Source organism: Nyctereutes procyonoides, unplaced genomic scaffold (assembly GCF_905146905.1).
Source record: "Nyctereutes procyonoides isolate TBG_1078 unplaced genomic scaffold, NYPRO_anot_genome, whole genome shotgun sequence".
NCBI lineage: Eukaryota > Metazoa > Chordata > Mammalia > Carnivora > Canidae > Nyctereutes > Nyctereutes procyonoides.
The window spans coordinates 10,488,929-10,507,154 of record NW_026575151.1 but is presented as its reverse complement, the minus strand read 5'-3'; the positions used below and the strand labels follow the sequence as shown (position 1 = coordinate 10,507,154).

Below are 18,226 nucleotides of genomic sequence, written 5' to 3'. Positions count from 1 at the left end.
TTTTTTTTTTAAGATTTTATTTATTTATTCATGAGAGACCCAGAGAGAAAGAGAGGCAGAGACACAAGCAGAGGGAGAAGCAGGCTCCATGCAGGGAGCCTGACATGGGACTCGATCCTGGGTCCCCAGGATTAGGCCCTGGGCAGAAGGCGGCGCTAAACCGCTGAGCCACCCAGGCTTCCCTCCTAGAGGAGTTTTGATATTTACATCATAATTCAAGAGAAATCTACTTCAAAAATTGTTTTTGATTTGAAAAGTCAGAAAATTTTATATGATATGAAAGTAGAGATGCTGGACCACTTTTTATATCATTGAAAAAAGTAGTAGTGTTTGTTGTCTGAAATTTATTTTTCTTAAGATTTTATTTATTTATGAGAGACAGAGAGAATGAGTGGGGGGGCGGCAGAGGGAGAAGAAGACTTCCTACTGAGCATGGAGCTCTATGTGGGACTCAGTCCCAGAACCCTGGGATCATGACCCGAGTGGAAGGCAAATGCCTGACTGAGGCACCTGGGCATTCTGTTGTCTGAATTTTAAATAGGGGACAGGATAGAATAGAATAAGAGTAGAATAGAACAGAACAGAAATTGATGTTTTAATTGTTTTAGGTAAAATTTTTATTGGAGTCAGGTTGATTAGACTTTACAATCATCTAAGAACACTTTTAATGCCAACACTTTTTAATGCTTAAGCTGCTCTGTTATGCTTTTTCAGAAATATACTTAGCCATCAACTGGAAAGCCATTCTCTAAAAATGTAGTATTACATGGGGAAATTATTCATAGAACTTCTTTGAAATCTTCTCCGTATATGCCCTGTAATGGAGTTAGTCTTCCTTGAAGGATCTTAGACTTCAAACCAGAGCTCCTGCTATGAAAGCAGCTTCCATAGAATGATAGAGCCTCATTAAAGTCACTGAAATAGTGTAGGCATTTCTCAAACCGGCACCGAATTGAAATTTCATGAGATTGTTTTAAAGATGCAAATGCCTATACTTACAGAAATAGAGCATTGTAGAGGAAAAAAATACTTTGACAATGTGGTCACCCAGTATATCATTTTCCCTCTGTGCCACTTAGCAACTAATAGGCTCATTATCCATTTGGTTATTAAACATTTCTAATGACAGCAGTTCTGAAGTTTGCCATGGCATCTAAGATCTAGTGGATGACAAAGGGACTTTCTTGTAGAATTCTTATCCCATCAGTCTTTCAACTTGCTTGTCCTCTTTGCTTCCTTGTTTTATATAATTCAATAATGATCTTTATTCACATTGAGCAAGGTTATCACATTGACTTTGTGACCAAATACAATGAAATAAAGTACGTTGTGTGCTTGTAAGACATTAATTCATCTTTTCCTAGTTTTCAATTCCACAATTAGGCTTTGATTTCCTTTTTATTAGGGAGGTATAATGGGAAGAGCTAGGGATTTTAGCAATCTTGTAAAGTCTAATATAAACATATTATTATCATAGGTATATCTAAACATGTGTTAAGTATGTTGCTTCCCCAAATCACCTTGGAAAACTTTGTGTTGACAGTGTAATTTAGCTGGTTTTTGAAATATTACTACTTGATTTTCTTTTACATGCTGTTTTATTCGTTTGTGTTAAATGTGTCTTACAGAATGGGCTAATATGTACCCTCCCTTTATATTTGCTTACCTTATTTGTTTTTTGGTTTTTGAAAAGGAAATATTTTCTCCATGGTTTTGAAGATGTTTGGGGGCAAATTTTCTTACTGAGACTTGTGCTAGTAAGAATTGTTTACAAGGCAATATATAAAAAAGGAAATCATTTTAAAAATTGGAGCTCTAGGGCAGCTCCGGTGGCGCAGCGGTTTAGTGCCGCCTGCAGCCTGGGGTGTGATCCTGGAGACCCGGGATCGAGTCCCACGTCGGGCTCCCTGCATGGAGCCTGCTTCTCTCTGCCCGTGTCTCTGCCTCTCTTTCGCTCTCTGTGAATAAATAAATAAATAAATCTTTAAAAAAAATTGGAGCTCTAGCTCTGTTTTTCATATAGTAATAAATACTGTTAAATAGACATAAAGCTCTGCAGTGTATCCGTAAATAAGAATAAAAATATTTATCAACCAGTAAGGCAAGTTACTGCCCAATCCAAATGGGTACTGGCTTTAGCTCAGGAACAAGGGTACTGGAAGCCTCCTGGTGGAGGTTTAAACCTTTAGGTGCTGGTTTATGGATGAGATAGGATGCTAGAGTAATAAGGCTGAGGCTTCAAGGAGCACTAGAAGGCTTAGGACAGCAGTGTATATCACCCATATATCAGTAGTTTAATATTTAACTATCAGTACCACTGGACCAGGACATCCCAGCTTATATTAGCGGAACATCAAAAACTGTATGTTGCATTTCTATTGGAGGTTGGCAGAAATGGAAACCTTCACTGGTGTAAAATCACATTTGGTTCTTCCAAGCTGCTGGTCTCTGTCTGAGTATTTGATAGAAGGGATAGAAAAGGCAAAAGAGGAGACTCAGTATGGTCCCTGCCATTGTGGATCTTGTCCACTGGACGGACAGAAGGTGGCCTGAGATGTGGGATCATCCACATGGGTTAAGAATCAGGTATTTGTCTTATTCACATTGTATCCCCAACACCTAGACCTGTTTGAGACTCAGTAATGAATGATTGTAGGTGAATGACTAATTGTTTCATAATGGAGGTTTTATTATTATTCAGATATGATGAGACCAAGAGATTAGGAGACAGTTGCCATTGAGAAGCATGTGTTACTCATAGTTCCCAAGAGAAGGAGGCATTGCAGGCTCTTCAGGGGCCACACCAGGAAGCATTAGAGTTGGTCAAAAGGCAGAGGGAATGAGGGGAAAATGTAAGCAAGAGCCTTTATTGTGCTTTCTGTGGAAAGGAAGTGAGGCCTGGTAAGCAGTTTAGGGTTGGCTAGTTTGAGTAACTTCAGTGGGCTTTGGCATAGGGACTGTCTACAGTTAGTGGTGTGAGTGATAGGGGAGGTGATGGGTGTGTGGACAAGGGACTGGCTAGTTAGCATATGAAAAATACTCTTCCAGTCTAGTCATTTACTATCTCTAGGAATTCCTGGCCCTGGGAGGGCAGTCTCTCCAGGATTTGCAGGACCCCAGATGTCAAAGTTTCAGAAATACAGAAAATGAAAAGGCATGATTAATACACTGTCCACCCTTGGGAATTGATACAAATATTCCCTTTATTCTTTAAAAAAATTTTTTTTAATTGGAGTTCAGTTTGCCAACGTATAGCATCCCGCCAAGTGCCCCGCTCAGTGATCCCCTTTATTCTTAAAGGTCTGATGTAGACAAGCAGAGATGTCTTCTTTCTCTTTGCTTCCACATTCCTTTTTACACCTGTGGGTACTTGTATCATGGTACTTAATGGTAATAATTACAGCTAAGATTTATTAAGCCCTTGTTAATGTACTTAGCACTGTCCTAAGAATTTTACACTTTACATGTATCAAACCCAATTAGTGTCCACAGTACCCCATGCATGATGTAAAGTTTATATTCTCATTTTATACATGAGAAAGTAGGAGTCTTGAGAAATTACATAAATTAGTCAAGGCCACATAGAACTGCAATGTGATGCTCTTACTACCTCTACTATACTTTGTCTCCCATTAATTGTATTCCAGTTATTTGTTTGTGTGTCTGTTGATGCAGCTAGTTTGAGCAGCTCACAGTGTTGGACGATTCTTCTCACCTGTGTATGTCCAGTCTCTATTAGAGAGTAGGCACCATCTAAAGCTTTGTAAGTAAATCTTCTGTCACTGTTGTATGTAATTTGAGCAGCCTGATAAACAGCCCTTTGTCTAATGATGAAGGAGGAGCTGTCCTGATGGAAGGAGCCCTGTTTTATGGCTTCCTGGTCTTTATTTAACATTCTCTGAGAATGGAACTTGGGAAGAAAGAAATGTATGACTCTGCAAATGGTTACTTCTGTTTCGTGGCATTTGTGCCTTACTTAATCTGGGTCTCACAGATGCTTGCTTTGCAAGATACGGCCTTTGAAAGAAGTATGTGAGATGTGTGCCCTGTCCTTGGAAAAACTAAGTGGATGTGCAGAACTTATTCCAACCCAGAAATGTTAACAGGAGAGACAGAGTTACTACATTTGTCATACGGTGGCTTTCCTGATTGTCCCCTCTGCTTTATCTTTCATCTTCCAGCTTGCCACCAATCCTGTTTCAGGTGTGCAGGGAAGAGCCCACATAACTGCACAGCCTGCTGGCCTTCCCAAGTGCTGTTGGATGGACAGTGTCTTTCCCAGTGCCCAGATAGATACTTTAACCAGGAAGGCAGTTGCACAGGTGAGTATGTAACATGCTGGGGCATGTTCCCTATGCCATTGTTTTGTCTTTGTAATGCAGCCAGGCTCTGTAATTTAAAATGTTGTCATACCAGGGGACGAGGGTTGGACTATAAAACCTTGTCTTTAATTTGTTAGGTATAGAGTGAGAGGAACAAGTGAAGTTCTGTTCTTCTAATAGTGAAGTATGGATGAAGTGAAAAATTGGAGTCAGCTTTACCCTTTGCATACAGGGAGGGATGGATTTCATGGTGTTCATTAGGGAGACAAGCTACTAAAGGCAGGTTCTAATGCATCTGTGTAGGACTAGGCATGTGGCAATAACTCTATAGTTCTCAGCCCCACTTCCCCTTGCTACAGCCTAAGAGAGCAAAAAAGAGAGGGTGATATTTATTTTCTTCTTTGATGTGTTGGTCCAATGTGTTTTTAACAACACCTTTCTATAGTTCAGCGACAGAGATTCTAGAAATTACTAGTTGAAATTAGTTTAGAATTTTATTGGGATTGACAAAATACTAAAAATTTAAGCACCTTATTGTAGCACTGTGCTTTTTTGTATCTATAGGAGAAAAGATAAGACAAAACACATTCTATCATAATAGCTATTTTATTTCTAAAAATAGACTGTTGAGGCTCACTTAGAGGAAGAAGCCATTTGTTATAAAATTGCATGGCACGTGTTTCTGGAGTCAGGAAACATGTCATAAGTGCACAAAATATTTTATAAATAAATTAATACTTGTTAGGTCCATCTAAGCCTCAAACTCCAAAGAGGAAATCCAATGTAAATACAAATCTAGATGACTGAAGATCAGTATTATATTTCTTCTAGAATTTTCTTTTTCCAAGTACCTTTTTAATCTCTCTGGGCCCTTGATGGGTTGCTTTACTTTAGATTCTCTCTCAGGATCAGTGGGACTGTTTCTGGTTTCTTTGTCATCAGGTTTGTCCTTGCAGACTGTTATCTGCCCTGGTGTGCCCTGACCCTAGCCAAGTTGGTTGTCTCGTGTGTGAAATTGCCGGGAATCAAGAGTGAGCAGCTCTCACTCTCCTCTGTCTCCACCTCTGCCAGCCTGCCACCAGCAGATGGATGGTGCCCTGAGTTGGCAGGGCACCAGGCCACTGGAAATCTGACAGGGAGGAAGAACTGGGAGGTGGATATCACCCTGAGAACTCGAGTATCCTTTGGGCCAGCATTTTCCCCATTTGGGCCTCAGGAATGGAGGAGGGGTTATAGCTGATACTAGCCTTCTAATCAGAAGTGTATTTTCTTGTTTGCTTGCTTGCTCGCTTTATTTATTTATTTGTGTGTGTGTGTGTTTTACATAACGCCTTATCTTTTCTTGGCCTTATGCCAGAAGAAGTCAAAAGCGGTTGACTGTACTTGAAATCTGTGCCTTTGCTTTCCACCAGCTCTGTGCCAGAAGGGAGTTCTTTGTCATCAGTTCCAGCAAGCTCTGCCCAGCTCAGGTCCCTCCCCTCCCCTCCTCTCCTCTTGGAATCAGACAGGCTTAGACCTCATCCTTGGCAGAGAAATTCTGAGATCTCCTTCCATGCACTTGCTCCTGCTGCCTGCCTTGGCAGTGCAAAGGCGGCTGCAACCTTGTTTTACTCCTCTAGTCCTGATCTTCATTGCCTGCACCTCCAGGGACTTACTTGTTGTTTTCAGGGCAGTACCTGTTAGCAAATTGGTGCTTTGTCTGGGGGGAAAACCTAGCTTTGACTTCAAACCTGGCTCCTGATAACCTCCTGGAAGAGGACTTTCTGTTCTTTGTATTTTAATTAAGTGTTGCTGCTAACACAAGGCATCCAAATTGTGGCCTGATGGGAGAGCTTGGCTGGCATCTGATTCTAGTGAGAAGTATTGATGTGCCTTGCTATGTATGGTTCCCCTTTTCCTGCCAGGAATTTCTCTCTTTTTTTTTTTAAGGTTTTATTTATTTATTCATGAGAGGCACACAGAGAGGGAGAGACAGAGACACAGGCAGAGGGAGAAGCAGGCTCCATGCAGGAAGCCTGACGTGGGACTTTATCCCAGGTCTCCAGGATCACGCCCTGGGCTGAAGGTGGTGCTAAACCGCTGAGCCACCTGGGCTGCCCCTGCTTTGTGACCTTGATCTTCCTTACATACATTGAGAAGGTCATGCTGGGCCCTCTGGAATGTGTAGCCAATCACTCTGACTTTTATGGTTCTAGATTACAGGTACTGTTCATGGATGGTATTGTCACTGACACCAGAAATGTCATCTTTTGGTTGGGCCTAAGGGTAGGTCAGGCTTGCTCAGGAATCTTCAAAAGATGATGAGTGTTTGAAGTCTACTCTTAATGTAATTTGTGGAGTACATTAACACTTCATATATCCACATGCTGAGGTGCTAATTCCAGTCCTGTTTCTTGTTTCTCTCCCTAGAATGCCACCCCACCTGCAGACAGTGCCACGGCCCATCGGAATCTGACTGTATCTCTTGTCACCCTCATGTCACTCTTGCTGGTGGAAGCTGCAGGAGCAGCTGTAAAGAAGAGCAGTTCCTCAACCTGGTGGGGTACTGTGCTGGTGAGTAGGATCTCCTTCATAGTTTTAGAAATCACTAGCTAAAGGGTGGGGTTCTTCATGCCAGCTTTTTTTTTTTTTAAACTTTTTTTTTTAATTTTTATTTATTTATGATAGTCACAGAGAGAGAGAGAGGCAGAGACACAGGCAGAGGGAGAAGCAGGCTCCATGCACCGGAAGCCCGATGTGGGATTCGATCCCGGGTCTCCAGGATCGCGCCCTGGGCCAAAGGCAGGTGCCAAACCGCTGCGCCACCCAGGGATCCCTTCATGCCAGCTTTAAGAAGGCTCTCTTGTATTTCTCCTTTGTCATCAGATTGAGAGCTCTTTTTTTGGGAGGCATTTGTCTCATGTCTGGGAACTTTACTGCTTCCTATAAGATATTTAGTAAATATAGATTCAAATGGAATCTTCTAATAACACTCTTGAAATTCCTGAGAAAATTTAGAACCTCATATTAATGAAGACTGAAGTAACAATAATAGTACCTTATATGTATGTGGTATACTTCAGCTTCAGATAGCAACAACGTTGCTTCAATCACTCTGAAGACTCTTTCCCTCTTGTCTATATTATCTTTTGCCTCTTGCTGTGGAGAACCTTTGCCATTGGCCCTAGGCACAAAAATTTAGAGACTAACTGTATCTCAGGAGATGGGATTTTTCCTTCTCATTTTAGAACTGAGATTTCAAAGAGGTGTATGTTAAAGTAGCCTGGAATTTGGATAATAATGTAAAAGCCATATAGGGTTTGTGTTCATCCATCCCTTCATACAAATAGCTTTGAGTGTCTGTTCATGGCCAGATGCTCAGAGTATAAAAAAGAAAGAAAGAAAAAAAAGTGAATGAAACAATGACCTTGCCTTCAAAGAACTTATAGTCTAGAGAGAAGAATTTACAGACTAGTGGGTTATTACATAATTCTTGACCCATTTCTCCATATTGTAGGAGAAACTTTTTTTAAAAAGATTTTATTTAGTTATTCATGAGAAACTCAGAGAGAGAGAAAGGCAGAGAGAGATACAGGCAGAGAGAGATACAGGCAGAGGGAGAAGCAGGCTCCCTGCAAGGAGCCTGATGTGGGACTCGATCCAGGACCCCAGGATCATGTCCCGAGCTGAAGGCAGACACCCTACTGCTGAGCCATCCAGGTGTCCCCATATTGTAGGAGAAACCTGAAGAGATTTACCTGCAGTAGCTTTTGCCACAGCTCTGAAGGCCTTGACTGGGAGGCATTCTGAGATGCCATGGGAAAGGTGAAAAGGCTAGGATCTGGTCAGTTGCATGCTGGAGAAGTTGATCTGTCTGTAAGGGCTTATCTTTGGGCAGGGACAAGGTGTGGTCAGTTGTCTAGATCATAGTACGAATCAAGCATTCAGTCTGGGACTCAGTTGTCCACTTTGGTGGGTGGAGACACAGCAATTCAGTGACAGTCCTCCAAATGTGGCTGGTAGTGCCATGGTCCTGGGTGATCCATTTCTTTTTGAATATGACCTTAGCTAATGACTAGACATTGGGGTCAAAGGACTATACCCTAGGAAGGCTGGATTGTCAGGAGCAGGGCTGTAGCCAAAAAAGGCTAGGATTCAGGGTAAAACCCAATTGTAAAGACTGCAGACATTTTAGGGGCAATGAAAAGTAGAAGCACAGGAGAGGCCAGGCTTGAGACTAATGAGATACCTCACAGCTGTAGTGTATGAACCTCTTGCTGGTACTGCCACTTGTAGTCAGGACTGACTTGGAAAGTGGGCAAATGGGAGGCATTAGTGCCTATCCTTGAAGAGGAATCTCGGGATAGTAGGGCCTGACTTTTATTATAGTTTGTAAGCATGAGTTCAGCAACTGCTTCTTACGTTATGATATGAAGGAGCAGCTACCCTGATATCTAAGTGTTTTAAATATATTTGCAGGTATTTACATGGAACCCTCAAGGTGCTGAATTGTAATCTGAGGAGACACAGAGATCTTTCACGCTATGTAAGGAGATGAACCCAAACACAACTGCAGTTAATAAACAGTACAAAGCAACTTATGGATGATAGCACCTACAGGCAGTATGGATTGTAGGAGTCCAGAGAAGGGAGAAGTAAAAGATATGAAAGGCATTGTGGAGGTGAAACCTAAGATTCTTCCAGAAGAGTAACTAGGATTTAGTTAGAGGGAGGATAGATAGGCTTTCTGTGTGTGGCTCCCCAGGAGATAGGCCAGACGGTGGAATATGTGGGCCATTCATGGCCAGTGAGTGGTCCAACCTGGCTGAAGAGCATAGTTTGTGTTAAGACATATTAGATGCAATGTTGGAAAATTTAAGTTAGAACCAGGGTATAGAGAGCCCAAAGTTCTAGGTGAAAAAACTAGAAAGTTTGAAAACTGAATCTTGTGGGCAATGGAGGTATGAGAGTTTGGGAGAGGGCTGTGACTTCGCCTAGTGTGTGGTATGGGCAGGAAATCTGCAAGCTGTGGAAGACGGACTAGAGCAAGGAGAGATTATAGTCAGAGAGAGGAGTTAGAAGGGTCAACCTTCATGTGGCTTTTCTATTTCCAACCTATTCTGTATGTGCACCCTAAAAATTTTATGCTGGGGCATACTTTATAAGTAAATGTTTATATAAGGAGATTGGAAAAGTTTAATTTTTAATGAATGCTGTTCTTCCAATGTCCAGAGCCCTCTTTGATAGTAAATTAGGTGATTAGGAGTTGCATTAATTTTTTAAGGCTAATAGGGGACTCTTAGAATAAAGAATCATGGGACTAGGCTAAATGACTTTGGAAATCCTCAGCCCTAGAAGAGTTCCTTCTAAAATAGGCTGAAAGGGACAAACCTTGGCTGTACTGGGAATTAGGTATATTAAGTAAAGGCTTGAAGTAAGGTTACCATTGTCTGGTGCTTGGAAATCCTTTTGAATAGAGACTTATAGGTGTATAAGTATTTGTTATAGGAAAATTTGACCAATAATTTCAGTTGTTGGTCTGGGCAAAGAACTGCACTGACCCCAAAGTTTACTTTTCCAATAATTATATGCCCCCTCCACACTCCTCCCACTTCTCTCTGTAGCATTGTAATGAGTTCATTCATTTACAGCTTCATCAAACATTTATTAAACACACACACTCCCATGCCAGGTATTGTGCTGGGCTCTGCCGATGCCCACATGAATAAGATACAGTGCTTGTATTTAGGAAACATACCATGTGGTGAAAGAAGAACATATGTATTGAATACAGTGCTGTGGATATGAGATGAACCTATGGGACCAGGACCCTAACCCTCACTGGGTGTGTGCAGCAGGGTGGGTAATGAAGGCTTTTTTGGAGCATATCATTACTGAGATGATTTTGAAAGATAAGTAAAAAGTAGAAGGGTTTGAAGATTTGGAGGGGAGAGCATTCCAAATAATGGGCCAAAGAGTATTATCTGTTTGGGCATCAACAAAGAATTAAACAGAATGGCAGCTCTGAGTGTGGGAGTGGTAGTACCTGAAGCAGAAGGAAACAGAGCCAGGTCATGAAGGCCACCTTGCACATTCTGTTTTAAGGAGAATATACTTTGTCATCAAGGCTATGGGGATCTCTTGGAGGTTTTTATGGAGGGAAGTGTCGTGGTTGCAATTCCGTGAAGACAAAGATCCATAGAAGATTGTGTAGAAGAGGACAAGACTGGGGCAGAGGGACCTGAAGAAATAGTTGTAAGAATCAGGTGAGAGATGAAGCCTTTCATGAGAAAATTGCTGAAGGGAAGGAGGAATGGCTTCACTAAGAATTAATTCTTTGTTAGGTCAACCTGTGTGAGATCACTGTTTTGTGTGCGTGTATGATCAAATAGTGGCAATTTGATATGGTTCAGTCTAATAGAAGCAACAGAAGTTAGCAATGTCTCATCCTGGGGACTAAGGGAAAGGGAGTTTGGGGGATGATATCAATATTTCTAGGCAAATTAAAAAAAAAAGATTTCTAGGCAAATAAATTCGAGGAGTGGGAGTACTATTTACTAAGGGCCAGAATAGGAAGATTATGTGCTTGGACTGGACAAATTGAATTTGGGGTGGTCATTGGACATCTATGAGGGGGTTGAGGGTTTAAATGAACACAGGTTTCTTCCTGTAGCCACTAGAAACCTAGCTGCTATTTTCATTTTACCCTGAACCTAAATTCCTGGAACATTTTTTAACTCAAGTGTTGCTTTAGTTAGGTCATAGTTGACCTCTTGGAACATTTCAATGACTTTTATCTAAACTCAGGAAGGTGTTAGGAGGAGTGCTGTGATGATAGACAAAGCAGAACATGTTTTGCCATATGCGGTGTCATCAGTGGAATACATGTTCCTCATCCTTGGGAAATTCTAGCCCCTGTTTCCTCTATCACTGGTAAGCTTTATGGGGTGGTAGGATTTACTCACAGGATTTACTCTCTAGCTGAGCTATACCTAATCAGAGACCTCTTAATTGCACTTAGCTGTTTAAGAAAGAAAATTACATCTAATCTATCACACAGACAAGAGTAAACACATCCTGGGAACTGGTCCAAAAACCTCAATGTGTTATCACATATGGAGATATTATATGTGTGGGGTTTTTTCCTCTGAGTCTATCAAAGCAAATAGGCTTTGGGAGATTTAGGCCAAGGCCGAACGTTTTCAACAAAGATAAATGGACTGAGGTGAGAGGCAAGAATGGATGAATAGTATCTGGCATGGTTAAGTGCTATGGAAGGCAAAGCTTTTTCCTTATAGATTTTTGTTGTTTATATTTTGCCCATGCCTAAACAACATTCTCCTCAAGTTCCAAAGCTTTAAGTGCTTTCTCCTTTGTCTTTCTCAGCCAAAAACTCTCCCCTGTTCATAGAAGAGGGTGAAAATTAAAAAGAAGACATGAGGGGAAATATCCAAATGCAGATGCATTAAAAAATGTGTTGGGTTTTGTGGAATACCTAATGGGATGGTTGTACTTTTGAGTTATGTAGAAAAAGAGATGATAATACTGAGAATAATAAGGGAAGACTGGAAAATTGTAAACAGCTGATTCATTAGGGTTATAGAATTCTGAAGGGTTAAATTTTGTTTGTTTATGCAGTAATTTTTTGAATGCTGCATTTGTTTATAGATCTACACCAGAATGTAAGCAAAAGAAAACAAGTGTTAGTGAAACTATATTATTCTGAGCATTTTCGTATTGTATTCCATTGGACTCAATTTTTAAGCAATGGTTAATAGGTATCGGATGTGAAAAAGATTCTGGCTAAAAACATTTGGGAAACTCTTGGTTAAATGAAGTTAAGCACCTTTCTTTACTGCAGAATTTCTTAGAACCTTAAGCAAACAGATGGGCATTGTGAATCTCTAAGATGAAGGAGGCTGAATATTGTTGCTCAAACATTTCATTGTAGACCCTTTCCCTTTATTTGTTATAGCCTCTCAGAGCTAACCAGTGGTTTGCAGAACAATCTTCGGGAAGCCCTGCAATGATTTTAATATATTTGACAATTTATTGGCACTCCCTAAAGGTAAAATAAAATAATGAACCAATACTCAGATTATGGATTTCCTTCCATTCATCCCTTCCTTTTTTATTCCTTCCTTCTTCCTTCCATCCTCTGGGCAAGCAAAGGGTCACTAAGGAGGCTCAGGTTTGCTACTCTCTTGCTTGTTGAGAGCACTGAAGAGTAATCAGTACTTATCTTCCAGAGTTGGGTCTGAGAAGTGTTTGTTCTCTGAACCTTAGTGGAAGCCATTTGTTGACTAATTAGAAAACCTGTTAACATTTTTCTTCCAAATCATAAGAGGAAAACTTTAAGTCCTTTCCATGATTTTCCCCATTTATTGTCATAATTTCTGAAAGATGGGGCCCTAAAAAATGGTGGAAAAGTTGAAATGCCCAAATTAAAAGAGCAACAAATGTTCATTTTGGAATAAGCTGATGCAACTGCAACATCAAGCAATGAAAACCCCAGTTCAAGTTGAGCGTATTACGGAGCTGGAAAGGAGCCTCATGTGAGCTAGCACACCAGCTCTCTGCCTCCACACACAGTGACTTGAAGCCAGAGGTGAGAGCCAGTTCTTGTTTTACAGCAGCTTCTGCATGTGGGGCAGGTGCATTGTCACTGCTCTACATCTTGCTGTAGCTGCTCCTGCGGCTGCAAGCTGAAAGGAAGGTAAGAGGTATACACTACACGTATAAACGTGTAGCAGTTACTACCTTATTTTGATCATCAAAATCCTGCTCATCCATTCCCCATGGCCTGGCTTAGATCCCTTCCCTTCTAGGACCAGCTTCCTCTTGGCATCTCCCACATTGTAATTCCTAGTGTGCTGATTGTTTCTACCAATTACCTAGTATTTGGCATTGACTAGATCATATTCCCTGTGAGTGATCTTTTTGTGGGATCTAATAATAGGTGACTGTTCAGCGGGCTTAGTATGTGACAAGTGCTGTGCTAATTGCTTTGAATGCATTTTGCCACTTATTTTTTTAACTTAAATTCAATTTATCAATATATAGTGTATCATTGGTTTCAAAGGTTTAGTGATTTATCAGTTACATGATTTATCAACATATAACACTCAGTGCTCATCTCATCCCCTACCCTCCTTAATGCCCATCCCCCACCTCCCATCCAGCAACCCTGTTTGTTTCCTATCATTAAGAGTCTCTTATGGTTTGTGATTTCATCTTTTATTTTTACCTCCCTTCCCCTATGATCCTCTGTTTTGTTTCTTAAATTCCACATGTGAGTGAAATCATGTGGTAATTGTCTTTCTTGATTGAGTTATTTTACTTAGCATAATACCGTCTAATTCCATCCACATCGTTGCAAATGGCAAGATTTCATTTTTTTATTTTGCCATTTAATATTAACAGTGATCCTCCAAAAGAGGATCACCATGGATTTCTACTCAGCTCACCAGAAGTTGAGTAGGAGATCCAAGGTTTCAGCTGGGACTGGGTCTGTTTCTCATGTTATTGTTAGTAAGAATACTGGTGTGCTTGTGGAGTTTTATACTTTTCAAAACATTTTCTCATTTATCTTTTCATGTGATCATCCCAAGATCCTTTCCTGTAGAGAAGGGAATTCTTTTTTATTTTTTTTGTCTTTTTTTTATTATTATTATTGGAGTTCAATTTGCCAACATATAGCATAACACCCAATGCTCATCCCATCAAGTGCCCCCCTCAGTGCCCGTCACCCAGTCACCCCCACCTTCCGCCCACCTCCCTTTCCACCACCCCTTGTTCGTTTCCCAGAGTTAGGAGTCTCTCATGTTCTGTCTCCCTTTCTGATATTTCCCACTCATTTTTTCTCCTTTCCCCTTTATTCCCCTTCACTATTTTTTATATTCCCCAAATGAATGAGACCATATGTTTGTCCTTCTAGAGATGGGAATTCTTAATATGTGGGAATTCTCAGTGCCCTGACTGACTAGCACATAGATGGTAATCAAAAAATGTTGAGTAAATGAGTGACTCGAATTTGACATCCTAATGATGACTAAACTCCCCTTCTAATGCTTTGCATGGTAATTAAGGATCTTTCTTGTTAGTGTGATCCATTTATGGCTTCTTATCTCTTTTTTGTTCACCTCCCACCTCATTCCGTCTGGTCCAATTCTTCTATCTATATTTTTTTCAATTTTCTAGTGTCTTTTTTTTTTCTTTAAATACTTGCTACTTTATTTTCTTTATCTTCTTTTTTGGCAATGTACTTTCTTATTCCTCATCTTGTCACCCTATCTCCTATTGCTTGAAGTGTGAATTGTATATCCAATCTCTCTACAGAACTTTCAGTGATTGTCTCTTCCTTGTTCTCCCAATTTGTGTTTTATTTAAGAGACTACATTGTCTAACAAAGGTTGATTGAATATTCCAAGGTGTTTCTTTACTTTACCTTCCAGAAAAAAAGGACATGACCTCTGCTTAAATTGTGCCTTCCTAAACTAAAAAGAACTTATATATTCATGTGGCTTTTACTGAATGATATATTACTTTACAGAAAGACCTTACTTCCAAGTTTTCAACGTGGCAGGGCTTCCAGTGCAGTCAGGATTGCTGTTGTCTTCATAAGAACCACAAGTCCTGCTTAAATTAAGATCACAACTGAATTTAGACCCATGGGTCATCCTCTCAGTACTAAAGATGGCAAGATTGCTATGGCTGTACTTACTTACATTTCTTACATGCATGTAAATTGTAAATGTCTGTGGTTTACATCCTCTAGGCAAAAATAGTGACTTAGACATAGGCATGATGACCAGTACCAGTGTCTATTCCAACTGGGCCTACTGCAGATAATTAATAATGGCCAATATTTATTGAGCATTTACTGTGTGCCAGCTCCTCACATATATTATCTCATTTAATCCTGACTACTAGCCTTGGATGATTAGTAGTATCTCTTATAGCCCAGGAGAACTGAGATGAGAAATATTAACCAACTTATTCATTGTTTCATAGCTAACAAGTAGTAGAGCCAGGCACGGAAGCAGTGTCTTTTCAGAGGGCACATGGCTGAGCAGGTGTCACTGGCTTCCATCTCCTGATTTAGGCCCAGTAAGACCTTCTCTGCTGCTTGGCAGTCATATTATTTACAGCTCTCTTCAGGCTTCATCATCTGGCCCACTGTGCCTTTCCTTACATGCTGTCCATACCTCCCCTTGACTCAAATCTCACTCAGATCAGTTTACATCTCTGCTTTCTTTCTCATTTGAAAGAATAGCAAAATCTGAGAAAGAACAAAAAAACTTCCTCACCTTTTCTCCTCAAGTGGCTCTGCTTCTTCTCTTAAATACCTCTTTTTCTTCATTCCTTACTTTGGGAAAGGAGTCCCCACACCCTGGCTCCTCAGTCTGTGACCTGAGCTTGAGGGCACATCACCTTCAGGGGCTGGTTTTGCCAGTCAGTTATTTCCTCTTCTGTTACTGATTTCATCCTCCTTCTTCCCTGACCCCACCCAGCCCCTTTCCTTGGGACGGTGACACCTCTTACAGCCTCAAACCAGTCCTTAATTCTGTTTTCTCCTTGGAGTCCATGTGGAGTACCTATGGGATTGTCATCTCCAGACTCTCTACCTGTCTACTTCCTAGACATCTAATCCGTAGGAACACCATACTCAAAAACCCCATCTTCATTCCCCTTAACCCACTAAGTCCTTTCCTTCCATCTTCTGAATTTCTTATTCACCTGCTCACTGCTGATTTTTCAGTCGGCATAATTGAAAACAGTTGAGTTAACCCTGTGCCTTCTCTGCCCTATTCCACAATCTGATCACTGCCACATCTCACAAAGTTCAAGTCCTTCTTATTCTCTTTGTTTGTTTTTTCCTTCTTATTCTCTTTAGATAAAATATTCTCTGGTCCTCTGAAGACACCTGTTACATTTTAGGTGTGGCTTTCCTTCTGTAGACCCTGTTGTGAACATTTCGAGGGAAGATGCTGAGTCTGACTCAAAGCTGTCTCCTGTGGAAACTTCATAGCGTCTCACACCCAACTGACATTCCCTATATGTTCATTGAAGTGAAATGTTTTCCTGTTTTGGAGGTAAAACCAACAGTAGAACGTAAACTGCTGGAAGGCGAGGTAGGAGGGGAGGCATTGATAAATGCCACAAAGAGGAGTGGTGCTCATGACCCCTGGTTGGCAGCAAGAACTGGCACCAACTGAGCAGAGAGGTTTTGCTTGTACATCTGGTACTAGATCTCGCTGCTGCAGAAAGAACACATGGTTTGTAAGAGCTCCCTGGTGGGCTAGGACAAAGCAATCATAGGGGAAAGACAGGGCACTTCTTTCTCTTCTCCCTCTGTATGTTATTTTCTGGGTTTCTTCTGTCCTATCTCACAGGCAGTACCTCGTCAACTGTGAAAATGGCATCAGAATTCAAATTCTATATGCAGTTTAAGAGCCTTGAACTCCGGTATGAAATCATTTCTTTTTTGCCTGATGAGGAACAGGCACAAGTGCTGATTATTTTAACTGCTTCCAAACTCATTTAATGTGGTTGCATTAAGAACCTAATCGACTGACAGGACATTATTAAAAACTCACTGTGTGTCTAAATTTGTCTTTATAGGTCATTATTTATCTGCTAAGGAGTCGCTGCCTCATAAAACCAACATCCAAAACCATTGCTTCCACAATACACATTTACTTTAATATCTTCAAGCTTTCTTGACTTTGCTCCAAAGACATGAAATAAGTCCTTTCACTGCCGTGTGCTCCCATCCATCATTATTGTTGGTAATCCTCACTGATCCTCGAAGCAGAGCCTTTGTGATTTGAAGAAAGCATCACACAGTGATGACCACATGTAATTTCCTTATAGCTGCAGGGTGACATATTAGAGGTCTTACAGCTGCTGAGTCAAAATATTATATTTTTAGCTATTTAAATTTTTAGCATGTCTGTATGCTGTGAATATTTAGAAAACAAATGGAATCCTCTGCTGGCTTAAAAACGAGAAATGTATTTATTTCAGCCCAAGCTAATACTCCATTTCCAGTCTCCCTTGTAATGTGTTCATTAATTTGTTTGTTTAAAGTGCCAATTCACTGGGTTCGTTAGCAAGTGGGCACAAGTACAAACAACTTGAATTCCATCTGCCCTTCCCTCTACCACATGCTTATTATATACCAGTAATCTGAAACAGACCATGCAAAAACATATCCTGAGTCTCTCTTCTTTCCTTGTCACCCTTAATGAGTCTTATATTTAAAGACTCTTCACTGTAATTGAAATGGTGACAAATAAGGATTTACTTAGTAGCAATGCTAGGACTCAGAGAGAAGGCCTCCAGAATAGGCGCTATTTTTAAGCAATTAATGGATACACACTCACCATTTAGACATATTTGAGGTTAGCCTCCTTGTTTGATTACAGACAGTAAGGTCAGATGCAAATGCCTTACCTTACAGATGGGGCTTTTAGGATGGGATGTTAATCCTTGTTAATCCAGCCTCTGCTGTTAGATTGGTGGGTTGGAAACTCAATTCCCCTATTATAGTAACTGCAGCCCTGGTTCAAATTAAGCAGTAACAGTATAAACTTCCTCTTGTGTATCATGTTAAATTGTTCCAAATGTCACCTGAAGGGGGGGATGGGAATGGAAGGTGAGGTGAGGAGGATTATATAAAGGGGAACTCGAACTCCTCTGTGCTTTGTTGGCCTCTCTGTGAATACTGCTGCCATATTAAGGACACGATTTCTGACAGTTGTGCTCCTACAGCATGGGTCCAGCAAAGATTGGAATTAGGATTTGTCAGGCAGTTGCCACCTACCAGGAAAAACGCAAGAGTTGCCTCCAAATCAGTTTAATTTTTAGAAAATACTCATGGATTTCACTACGCATGAAGTGACTGGTGTCAGAACATTCCC

At 40.7% G+C, this 18,226-nt stretch overlaps 1 protein-coding gene across 3 annotated transcripts in view; it reads left to right on the top strand.

Annotated features, from left to right (window-relative positions):
• FRAS1 (Fraser extracellular matrix complex subunit 1) overlaps positions 1-18,226 on the top strand; it is a 437,262-nt gene that overhangs the window by 229,520 nt on the left and 189,516 nt on the right. For all 3 annotated transcript variants that reach the window (XM_055313090.1, XM_055313089.1, XM_055313088.1), the window contains exons 19-20: positions 4,182-4,322; positions 6,732-6,875. In XM_055313090.1, the coding sequence (XP_055169065.1) occupies positions 4,182-4,322; positions 6,732-6,875 (285 nt within the window). The remainder of the gene's footprint in view (positions 1-4,181; positions 4,323-6,731; positions 6,876-18,226) is intronic.